Source organism: Pygoscelis adeliae, unplaced genomic scaffold (genome assembly GCF_000699105.1).
Source record: "Pygoscelis adeliae isolate BGI_AS28 unplaced genomic scaffold, ASM69910v1 Scaffold298, whole genome shotgun sequence".
NCBI classification, from domain to species: Eukaryota; Metazoa; Chordata; class Aves; order Sphenisciformes; family Spheniscidae; genus Pygoscelis; species Pygoscelis adeliae.
This window is the reverse complement of record NW_008825303.1, coordinates 4,039,272-4,051,100: the sequence shown is the minus strand read 5'-3', so window position 1 is coordinate 4,051,100 and position 11,829 is coordinate 4,039,272. Positions and strand designations below refer to the sequence as shown.

The following is an 11,829-nucleotide window of genomic DNA, read 5'->3' as shown; positions in this document are numbered from 1 at the left end:
CTCGGACAGCTTTGACTCCAGCTGAGGGGTTTGCTGTGGAGGCAAAGGTATGAGCATGATACGGGGGTCTGCAAGCCTGAGACAGGCTGTGCTTGCTGCAGAGCTGTGCTCCTGGGTCACCTCTGCCATCAGCCCATCCCTGTGGCATCAGCCTCCTACCTCTGGGCAGGGTGAAGGTGAATTTCCTCCTCTGGAAGGAGTAGATCTGGTCAAGGTCGCTCTGCTCGATGGTGTCGGTGGTGCCGGTGCTGCTCTGGATGACCTTCCCGCTGTTGATGCGGAGCTGAATGCCGGTGCCAGAGCCCTGCAGCAGCGGGTTCTCCACGGTGAGCCGCAGGGCGTAGCGGCCCCGCTGGTTAAACTGGGCACTGACCACCTCAAACTCAAAATCCAGGGTCTTCTCCTCAGCCTTCAGTCGGGAGCGCTGCAGGGCCGGGGGGATGCGAGGCTCCCTTGCCTTGCCTGCCATGGGGATGACAGGGATGGGATCGGAGATGAACCCTCCTTGATAGCAGGGACCTTACAGATCTCTGCCCTAGAGCAAGCCCTCCTGGCAGCCTGGAGCAGGTTTCTGAGCCGAGCTGGCTCTGCTGCCACTGTCCCCTTCTCCTCTCCAGATGGGGAAGCACCTGAGGGTGCCCCTGGGTATGTGTTGGCTTCAAATCTCAGCAGGCAGCTCTCAAAGACAGCAAAAAAAGGAAAGGAAATCCCCACCCCTGAAAAAGCATCCTTCAGTGCCGCAGGGAGATGCCGAGAGCTTTCCTGCCCCTGTGCAATGGCAGGGACAGGGGCTTTGAACACCGGTTTGTTTGCTGGGAAACCAGGTAACTAGATGCAAAGCAGTGGCTGCCTTCCAGCAAACAGCCTGGGATATCCAGGGTCATGCTGAGTGATGCAACACAGACGTGTGTGCGTGTACCGGGTGTGCTGGGGGTGTGTGTGTGTGTGTCCCTGCAGCGGGGAGTTGATGGCTCCTCGAGCCCTTTGCTTTGGGAGATTCGCCAGAAAGGGGTTTGCTGGATGTTGCAGAGCCTCCGGGAGATGCTGGTGCCGAGGGTGGTGCGAGCCATGCCAGCTGCTCCCATGCGTTGCTGGCCCCCGTGGGACTATCCCGCTCCTCCTGCACCCACGGGCTGTTTGCTGGATCTCCTGCTGATGGGACCAGGCAGCCAAGCCTGCGGCTGCTTTTTGCTTTGTCTCTAAGGCAAGTTTTTAGCTGGGTTTGCCAGTGGAAGGGGCTCCCCGCCGGGTCAGGCAAGCCAGGGGAGGGGAACGGGATGAGCCTGGGGAGCCGTGCTTGGCTGTTAGGTCAGCTCCCAGAAGGGATAGGGGGCACTTGCCCACCTAATCCTAACGCCTGGTAACTTTGCAGACAAGCCCAAGGCAGGAACTGTCCCGGGACTTAAAGTGTCTCTACAAAACAGGCGGTTGAAATGGTTCTTTGCACGGACGGCTTGGAGATGTGCATTCACCAGCCTGCCTGGGAACCTTCTGGGCTTTGGGCACCAAGGGATCAGCACGGAGCTGGGATCTTGCTGCTGCAGCAAGGGCTGGGAACACCCTGAGAGTCACAACTGGGCTGCAGAAGGGAAATTGGGGCTGGTGGGGTGCCTGCATGTGGGTCAGGAGCCGTTCGGGGGTGATGTCCTGAATGAAAGCTGGTTGCAAAGGGGTTTTGGTCCAGGTCTGCTCTCCTCTAGCTCAGCATTACACGGGCTGCTCTTCCCTGCACAGAAGTATGTGATTCTGGCTGGTGCAACTGGAGCCGAGCTCCCTGCCTGCTAAACCTGCTGCCGAGCCAGCTGAGCATCCAGAGGTTAGTCCCACCACAGATATTTTGGGACTGACATCAAGGGGGTTGATGGTGTGGGGTGGGCAGGAGCTGGAACAGCACAGTCTGATCCTCGCCAGGAGCCCCCTGTCATATCTCATTCCCCCATCGCCACTGAGAATAGCACATTCCCACAGCTTTCGGGATGTTTCCAGTGAAATGTGAGCTGGAGCCGGGCTAGCAGATGGCCCTTCTCTAAGGCAGCTCCGTGCTCCATATAAAAAGCCACATTCCAGTCTCTTCACGCTGGTGCAAGCTTGAAACAACAAGGTTATCCTAGGGGGGAGCAGGTTGGAGGATAAAACAGCATGTGAGACCCTGGGGCATAAGGTTTTTTTGCTTTTTTTTTTCTTTTCCTACCATGGGAGCAGCCCAGGGATCTGCAAGGCAGCCAGCCAAGACCTGTACCGAAATCGCTGCCTCCAAGAATCCCTTTGGAAGGGTGCATGGGCCATGGATGGCCGCACTAAAAATAAATCCTGCTGTCTCACAGCTCCTTGCTGCTTCCAGGGAGGCCCATTGTACCTCCTGGTCCTTCCTCAGTTTCTATTTGGGAAAGCAAAATACAGGTTGGAGTCTTGCCTTGAAGCACCGATCCTGAATGCAACCTTGGCTGACGCGTTTAACCTCCTGCCCTGGTGAGGATGTTGTGGAGGTCAGGATGAGGGCGGGAGGGAAACGGGCCACAATTCAGGGGGTTTTGGGCACCGAGTTGGGTTTAAAGAAGAAAAGGGCGATCTGTGTGGTGCTAAGCTTGAGCTGGTGAAATGGAGGTGGGGGGGTTTTTCCCCTGCCAGTCAAGCCTGTCGGGAAGAGTGCTAATGTCTCCAGGGTGCTCAGATATGCTGATGGCTGGATTGCTTCCTTGAGAGGGCTGAGTATAAATGCTTTTAATGCTGTTGGAGGGTTTGGTGGTTCTTTCCCCTGATGGCTGGAGACCGCTCGGTGCTCCCAAAGCAGAGATGTGCGTGAACAAGATGGTTTCTCCCAGCCAGGAGCCCAGGGATGGCTTGAATTGAGCGTGCGATGCTGCTCTGAGTTGCTTCACCTACAAAATCGTGGCCATCTGAGCTGCTAGCCCTCTATGGAGATGTCACAGTTGTGCTTATCTGTGCAGCTGGGACTTGCTCCTGTCCCCCCCTTGCACCCCTGTACCATGATGGGGACCCTGTGCCACTGAGCTGGGCTCCGCTTCCCTGGGGTGCAGCAGCAGCAGCAGGAGGAATCGTGGTGGTCAAACTGGTGTACGTGTGAAGGATCATGCCCTGGTCTTCAGCTCCCAAATGCTTCTGAAATTTTTCTCTGCCTCAGTCAAAACCCTGCCAGGCTCTAATGCGGGGAAATGGGAACTATTTCATCCTTAACTAGCCTGCTTAATTTCCTTCCTGCCCTTATGCAAACACATTACGGAGCTGCTGCTAATGACAGCATCATCAAAGACTGATTTTTCCCATAATCTATTCTAAGGCACAGTTCATTCATGCAGCGTTTTCCCAGCTGTATCCGGGGCGCACGTGCAGCAGGTCTGGAGGTGCCACCTCCACCGTGTTAATGTGGCACCAGGCACAGCCAAACCTGGGGCTGAGACCCTCCCTTGCCCCCACCAAAACTGAATACCAGTTTCTACAGCTCTACTGGGAATGAGGTTGATTCATAGGACGCTGTGAGGTCTTTTTTTGGCAGCCTGGGGGTTTTGTTTTGTAAAATGAAAGGTGGCCTTTGGCTGGAGCTCTGCCTGCGTAATGAGCTCAAGGTTTGGGTCTGGAAAGCTGTGTAATAGCGATGAGAGCTGGGCGTTTTGGCCAAAGGTGGGTTCCTGCTGTCCTTAGCTCTGTTCCTCCGTGTAAAAGTCCTTTCTCTTAGGGAAGGGTCCCCATAGGCACAGTGATTTGCTCGTGGCTGCTGGGTTGTACCGGAATCTCAATGCTCCAGCACCTTAGCCAGTGTTACAAGATAAAACAGGCTCAGGACATCAATGCATAGAAGAGGAGGACGCTTCTCCAGAAGCAGAAAAGGGATTTGGGAGAGACCTTACGGTGTGGGGCAGAGGCCAAGGATGCGTGTAGCGATGGGCTTGTGGTGTCGGAGGGTCTCAGCACCCCGCAGCTGCTGCTCAGGATTGGGAGAGGGGCAAGGAGCAGGAAAACCATCCTATCTCCTTGCTTATCCAGCACGAGCAGCAGCATCTGGGGATGCCACTGAGCTCCTGGTTCACCCGCACCTTTCAGGGCTCTTCCCAGCCTGGTCCCTGCTGCCTGAGAAGAGGGCAGTGAACCTTGGCAAGGTGTACCATCAGAGCCTGGGTGGGAACCGCACACCCAAGGCTTGCAGCTGGTTTCCCAACAACCATTTTTGAGCTGAAAACACCAAACTGCTGGAGCATCTCAGTGCCTTGAGATGTTTTGGTAGCAACAAAGCCCTTCCAGGGCTGGTGTGCATCTATATAATGATGACTTTGCTAAGATCAGGATGGACGTTGCTGGAATATTTTTGTCTGGGGGGAGCAGGGGGGGGAATGACCCCTGTGACTCAATTTCAGCCCCTTCCCTCTCTGCTAGCCCTTTCCCCAGTCCCTCAGCTTTCCCAGGAAGCACCTTTGGGATCCAACAGCAGCATTTATCATTTAAAAACAATCCCAGAGAAGGTGGGGGGGGAAACAAACCCTGCAGGTCATTTTGTTCAGCATTGCCACAAGGTTTTGGCTAAAAATTAAGCTAAATCTTCAACCTTGATTAATTTTCCTTTGCTTCACTTGCTGTCACGTGTGGACCATGTGTATATTTGTCCGGATTATATTCTTTTTTTGTAAGCTGCTGTCTCCTGGACTAAGTGTAGCTGGTGGGAAGGACGTGTTGGCCAAGGAGCAGACGGATAATGGCAGTGTGGCGAAGCTGCCTGTTCCGCCCAGCTGCCTGCACCCACCGGGGCTGGTTACTCCTGCCCTCACCCCGGGGGCAAAGCATCCCTCGGTTCGTACCCCAGGATGTTTTGCATCCCTTTCCTACCTCCTCCAGGCTGTTTCCCGCTGCTGTGGGACTCGCTCTGCACCCATGGCACTTGCTGTTTGAGCCCTGGGCAGGATCCGGCCATCTCTGAGGGGCTGCAGGGAGGATGCTCTGATGGTGGTGTCCCCAAACCAGGGACACTTGTCCCCAAGCTTGCACCAACCCAAAACTTTCCCTCCCTGTTCCCACCCCTCCCAAGTTGCACTGGGTGGGGGCAAAACCAAACAAATCTGCAAGATTTGGGCAGAGGATTGGGCTCAACTGATTTACACCGGTAAGGAGCTGGCCCTTTGATTCACCCAAGGAGGAAGCAGAGATGTTTGCATCCCGTGGGTGGGACACAGCAGCATCTCAGTCCCTGGGCTTCCCTCTAAATCTCAGCGTGGGGGGTGGGGGGGGTGTGTGGAGGGAGCAGCTAAAACCCAGCTGAGCCGGGGAAGAAGGGGGCTGGGTCGAGCTGCCTCCTCTCCCGAAAAGCTCTGCCTAATCAAAGGGAGAGAACGGAGCACGGGGTTGGTTGTTTGTAATTTTTCTAAACCCCAGGGTGGCCCCCAGCCAAGGCCTCCTGCCGATGGAGGGGATAAAGTTCCCTGAGCCACCGCGAGCCTCCGCTCGCTCGCCGGTGCTCTGAACTTTGCCATTAAGCTTGCATGGCTGCATCTGCGCCGGGCTTCCGCGAGTAGATGCTTTAGACCCTGCTTAGCAAGGCCACGCTTCTCCCGAGACCCTCATCAAGCCTAGCCTCTGGGTGCCTTGCAAGGAGGTCGCTGGTTGGAAGAAGGTAATTTTTTTTTTGTTGTCTTTCCTCTCCCCCCCCCGCCTTTTTGTCGTCACTTCTCGCAAATTTGGCGTCGTGGGGGAAGCCAGGCTTAACGAACCCGCAGAGTTGATCGCTCCAGGTTGTAATTGCGAGCGTTAATCTGCAGCCTGTTTGCTCGCAGTGGGGCAAATCCTGCTCTAGGGGTGCAGAGCCCCCAAAAAATCCGTGCTCTGCCCTTAAGCAGGGATTTCACCTCCCTCTTGGGAAGCAATCCCGGGGGGGGCTTTTCCTGAGGAATGCTCGCTCCCCCCCAGCATCAGAGGAGCCAAGATTATGGGGTGCTCTGCCCTGAGCCCCCCCCCAGCACCGCTTTCCGTGCTGATGTATGACTTTGTCAGCAGGTTTTGGTGCAATCCTGCAAAATACTGACTTTTCCCCTTCACTGGCTTGCGGGGGGGGCTTCATGTGCAGCAGGTGCTGCTGCCTTTGCTTTGAGACGAAGAGCAGGGGTGTCAGGAGCCTAAAAATAACTTTAAACAGCCTCCTTGGCTTAAATGTTTAAGCTGCCTTTGCTTTTCAAATGCGAAAGGGGCTTCTCCTTTGACTTGCTGATGTGTTTATGATCTCTGCGGTGGATTTATTATCTGCAGGCTCCAGCTTTGCAGAGAAAAGGGTTTGTGAAGAGCTGGCGAGGCTCCTGGGCTCTCCCCAGGTTGGTGGAGGTCGGGGTGCCAGAGGGATCTGGGGGAGAAGGGGGTTGATTCGGATGAGAACTGGCCTCGCCGTGTCTGAGCTGGGAGGAGGGAGGAAAATGCTGTCGGAGTGGGATGGCTGGATGGGATGAAAAACTTCCTCTTGATCTTTCCCTGCCCCAGGCAGGGGCTTTCCCAAGGGGATGAGTGAGTTGGGGTGCAGTGAGTTCACCAGCCACTGGGCTTCCTGCATCAGCTCACCAGTGCAATGAGTTCGGTGTCCTCAGTCTCCTGGGGCTGACCCTGTCCCGGGGGAAGAGTGGGCAGTGACTTCCCAGAGGTCCCAGCCTCCAGCTTGGATGGTCTGGGGTGTGCGTGGGCTCCTCAGCACTTGTGTTTGGGGAACCTGGGGACAGCATGAGATCTTCATGCTGAAAAAAGCTCTGCTTTTCCGGAAAGATGATCAAAGTCTTCAAAAAGCTCTGAGCAAGGCCTGGCTGGGGCATCTTTGGTGCTTGGAGGGCTCCAAAGTCACCGGTGGAGGGAAGGGATGGGACCGACTGTCCCCTTGCCCTTCTCAGCTGAGCACAAGCGGCTGCAAACCGACCTTTCCCATCTCATTTTGGGGCTGGGACACTGAGTTTGGTGGACTTTGGGGGCTGAAGTTGGCTGGCTCAGCCTGTGCTGATGTGAGACCAGGCTTCAGCCGATGCTTGGAGAGGCAGAGCCGCTAAACTCACCTTTGGGAACGAGCATCTCATGAGCTGGGTCACCAGATCCTCTCTTTGCTGATGTCCTCCAAAGCCATCCCTGTGCCACCTGGCTTTGCAGCCACCAGCGTGGCTCCCGAATGGCAATTGAATTAGAGATCTTGCTTAAACAACTCTTCCCCTCTCCCCGGCCCAAGGGCTCCCTGAACAATTGTGAAATGAGATCTTTATCATTTTTATTAAAAGCTGTACACAAGGCATCACCATTAGGCTGGATGGGAGGAGGGAAGGGGGGGTAATTCCCTTATGACTCCCCTCTTCTCTTCCCTTCCCCCCCCCTAGTTTAATTCATAGTGGTGGGATGCAAAAGCTCCCCAGAGGGTGATGGATAGTGGGAAATGAAGAATATGAAGGAGCTTTATTGAACCCATCAATCTCGGGCGAGGCTGCTGTGATCAAAGGCCCAGCCTGTTTCGGCAGAGGTTACGCAGAGGAGCAGAGAGATCAGGTTTCGGGAAAGGCAGGGCACCGAGGGGCTGCGAAGCCGGCAAGCTCCTGGCTCGGCCCTGGCGAGAGGAGCCAGCGCCCGCGGAGCAGGGTGGAGAGCGGTGGCCTTGCCCTGGCTGGGGATGCTGATCCTGCTGAGGTTTTGGCACACCTGTGTCTCCTCCTCCTCTGGGACACCAACCTTTGCAGCCTGGGCAGGAATAGAGCGGTTAACTCTTCCCTGTGCCTCGGTGAGGCTGAAGACCCTCATCGCATGCTTCTCCCCAGCTGAAATGCCTGTGCGCCTTGCCCTCCATGTGCCAGCGAGGTCTCTGCTCCAGCACAGCACCAGCCCTGTTGCCCAGGGCAATAGGAGATCCACTGGGGTCCAGGCTTGGATGTTCCCATGTCACACCGTCACTGGTTCAGCCTTGCACTGCCACGGTTTGCCTGATGGTGTCCAGCAGATGGGTTGAAGGCTCTGAAGCACCTCCTGATGTCTCCAGACACCTGGTTTTTGCGGATGATGACCAAGATGTTGCCACCCTGCTTGGTGGACCACAAGAGGGGACCTTCCCCTGGAGCAGGAGAACATCCATCTCATGAAGATGAGCAAGCCGGGCTGGAGGATTTGAAGGTCACCTGGTGCTGGGACAGTGTTGATCCACCTTGGTCCCATACCCAGCCAGAGACGGGCAGCAAAGCCCCGGGCTCTGAGTGTGCATGATACTCCGAGCAAGGATGCGCTGGAAGGGGAGCTGACACGCTATCCGGGGAGCTTCTCAGCTTGGTCTCGTGATGTTGCTGCCCGGTGCGGATTCAGGCTGCGGCTTGCCCAGCGGGGCTCCCTGACGGCTGTACGTGCCTCTTGTTGGGCTCTTCTCTCCTTTCCTTCCCGCTTTTCTGCGGCCGTTGTGTCCCCCAGGCGGCTGAAAACCAGGGCGTTGGCAAGGTGGCTTCTGCTGGCTTGTTTGGAGGTGGGTCATATGGGGCAATGCTGCTGGGCTAGTGGGTAGGTAGATCTTGCTTTCTACTGGTTCCCCTTCTTTGGGTGACCCCAGAGGGAGGTGAGAGGGGCACGGGCAATCCCACGGTGGCTTTTGGAGTTGGTTCTTCGTCCGAATGCTGCTTGGCAGGGGAAAACGGCATCCCCAGAGCAATGCTGCCCCAAGCCAGGGCTGGCACGGCTCGCTTTACATGACTAAACCCCAGCCCCAACTTCCAAGCCCTGCCAGCCTTCGGTGACCCCACGGGAGCAGAAAGGGGCTCGCAGACGTGTGTGTGCACTGCCATGAACTTTACAGGCTCCTTCTACCTTTTTACGGAGTGCTACATTCCTGGGAGGTGAGGTCAGAACTGCTTCCCCGCGCAGGCGAAACCAAGGGATGGCTGGAGAATCGATGCTTTGGGGCTGGGGCGTGCGCAGGGTGGGTCGAGGATGGGGTCTGGGGTCCATCTGAGTTGGATGCTTGCCTGGGGCTGGTGGGGTCCATCCCTCCTCTGCTGGAGCCTGCGCTAGTGGGGAGCGGGATGGCAGTGGCACCCTGACATGTGGACCAAATGCTGGGGTGGGGGGGACCTTCTTTCTAGCTGAGTTTTGGTCCTCTGGGAAGGGAGGTGAAGGTCCCAGGTCTCATGTCCTGACCTAGAGGGAGTCCCTGGAGGGCACCCAAAACGTGGCTGGGGATGTGATATCCAGTGGAGCCACCAGGCCATGGGGCAGCATGGTTGTGGTGGCGAGTGCCACTTGTCTGTCCAGAGACGGGTCTGCCTGCAGGGCCACAGCCCCGATCTGGGGAATCTCTTTGAAGCTGGCGTGCTATATCCATCACGGTCCCTGGTGAACACCAGCTGTACAAACAGTAGCCTGGAGCAAAGCTGCCGGCCCAGTCATCCGTCTCCTACTTGTCCCCTCGGAGCCACTGAGCAGCCCTGGGGGGTTTGGTGATGTCCCCGAGCTGTGGGATGAGGTGTCGCCAGGTCCTGGGCTGGTTCCTGGGGCTTGGAGGCTGCACTGAGCACTGCTGCCTGTCTTTTGGGGATGCCTTTGGGCACTGCCTTTCCAATAGCGATGGTGGATGAGGCATGTTGCAGCTTGTGCGATGTAGCTCTGGGACAGCAGAGGAGGGGGTGGGGCTGTCTGGGCCAAAGTCATCAAAAAATAACGGGGAGAAGGAGAAATGAGAGCTTGTTGGGTCTGGCACCGTGACAAATCCTTCTTCCTTTTTATTGCTACAAAGGGACAGGGGCTGAGGTTTCCTCCCGGGGCTGGGGGAGGCTGGATGCTGTGTGGGGCATCTGGTGGCACAGAGGGACATTGGGGACACAGGTCACAGCCTCCCCAGCCGCGGTGAGATCTTGTCCCCGCTTTGCCAGCCAGCCCGTGCCGCCGAGCCCAAAACTTGACCCTTGTGCAAGTTTTCGAGTCGTTGGCGTAAAAGCTGTTAAACAACCCAAACAAAGGCTCTGAGTCTATCAGCATCCCGCAGCGGGCAGGGAGCGGCTGGAGGATGACTAGGTGTGCCCTGAGTGCTCGGGTTGTGCGGGGAGGGGGATGTGGGGGGTGTGTGTTCATCCTTCTCCCTCCCTCCGAGTCCAGATAAGAGTTGGATCCTTGGAGGCACAGCTGGATTTTGAAAGCTCCCGGTCCCGTCTGGCTGTGGGGGTGACCCAAGAAGATAAAGCTTCTTGGCTCAGCGCCTCCATCCCTGCTTTTCCAAGAGCCCAGGAGGACCCACCTTAGGAAAGCCCCGTTGCTTTCTGCCTCCGGCTGCCTCTTGCCATCTCTCTCCAGCCCGCGGAGGGAGGAAGGAGACAGCCATGGCAGCCAACGGCTCCGGTGGGATGCATGATGCTCTGCTGGACAACGGCTTTGCTGGCACCGACGACCTTGTTTCTGACTGGTACATCTACGAAACCATGGAGCCGGCCATGCCACAGGATGAGTAAGTGTCCAGCCCTGCTGGTGGGTGCCACGTGTCCCCCTGTCCCTGCCGGGGTCACCCTGGGCAGCTGCCAGCCTTCTGGCCAGCTGCTCTATCCCCTTTCTGTAGAGCAATGTCCCCTGAGCAGCAGAGCCAGGATTTATTCCCAGGTGAACGGGAGGGGATTAAAAAGGCTTGTTTTGGCCCCCTAAAAATGCTTCATTTCTTTAGGGTGCTTCTGGCAAGAGCTGGGGTAAATCCTGCAGTGGGCATCTCTGCTAATTACACTCCCTTCTTACTCTACTCTTAGCCTTGCCCAAAATGCAAAGTCAAGTGGGTGGCGTTAACCTGCTGCCCTGACCCCCCCTGAAGCCCCCAGAGCATTTGCTGGCCTAGAGAGAGCTGCTCTGGCTCCATGCTTCTGGGTTTGAAGACATCCTCGTGACACAGCCTTGCAAATCTGTCCCCTGCCTTCATCCCACCCCAGCTCTCGGCAAGCAGCTGTGCAGATTTTGGCTAGGGGTGAAGAGAGCCGGCAGCACACCCTGATCTACTGGCAGGGAGGCAGGGCTGGGATGCTCGGCCAGGTCCCTGCACGGCACGGCGAACCCTGAACAGGTTTCCTACCTGCAAAATAGGTCTGAGCATCCCTGGACTTGCATGGATGTCTTTCTTCCCCTGCCCCCCAAAAACTGGTGTATCAGTGGGTCTTGTAAAGCCTATGCCCTCTCCGTCCATGACGATCCGCTCTTTAACTGAGCGTACTCCCAAGAGCAGTGCTGTGTTTGCCCCGGGGACAGGACCCCAGGGCCCAACCTCGCAGCAAGGACCCAGCACTTCATGCCCTCCTAGCTGAGTGCCCTTCCCAAGGACAAGAGAAGTGCTGTAAGGAGGGGAAACTGAGGCGTGGGGCAGCGGGGCAATTTATCCAAGATGTCCCACAAGGCTCGAAGCTGGGCATCCCAAGGCTCATCTATCAGCATGTATTGTGCCTCTGTTGACTTAGTCCTCTGCAGGTGGGTTTTATGCCGCTCAGTTGACTGATACCTAATCCTGAGGGCAAGCAGGAGGAGATCCTAGCGGTGACCGGCCCCAGGGGTTCCTCCTCATCCTTAACCTTCTGCATTGCAAAACAACCTTTGAAATCTCCTTGCCCAGCCCCGGTTTCCCCAGGTGAAGCCCCACCTGCATGACCCACACCCCTGCTAGAAACCTTTGGGGTATTTTCTGGGTGTCCTCCTTTGCAGCAAGCCATGGTCAGCGAAGGGATGGAGGCAGCACCCGGGTGGGTTTTCCCATCCAATGGCTTCTGGATGCTCTGGATTTAGATGCTGAAGCCCTGGTGATACCAAAAAAGGTTTTGGTTTCCCTGTGCTCTCAATCTTGCCCGGCGGGTGCCCTGGATTTCCAGAGCCTGGATA

At 56.6% G+C, this 11,829-nt stretch overlaps 1 protein-coding gene across 1 annotated transcript in view; it reads left to right on the top strand.

Moving 5' to 3' along the window:
• Window positions 1–10,304: 10,304 nt before the first annotated feature.
• STRA6 (stimulated by retinoic acid 6) overlaps window positions 10,305–11,829 on the top strand; it is an 11,362-nt gene continuing 9,837 nt past the window's right edge. Inside the window, exon 1 of the mRNA XM_009330080.1 lies at window positions 10,305–10,429. Coding sequence (XP_009328355.1) covers window positions 10,305–10,429 — 125 coding nt within the window. The remainder of the gene's footprint in view (window positions 10,430–11,829) is intronic.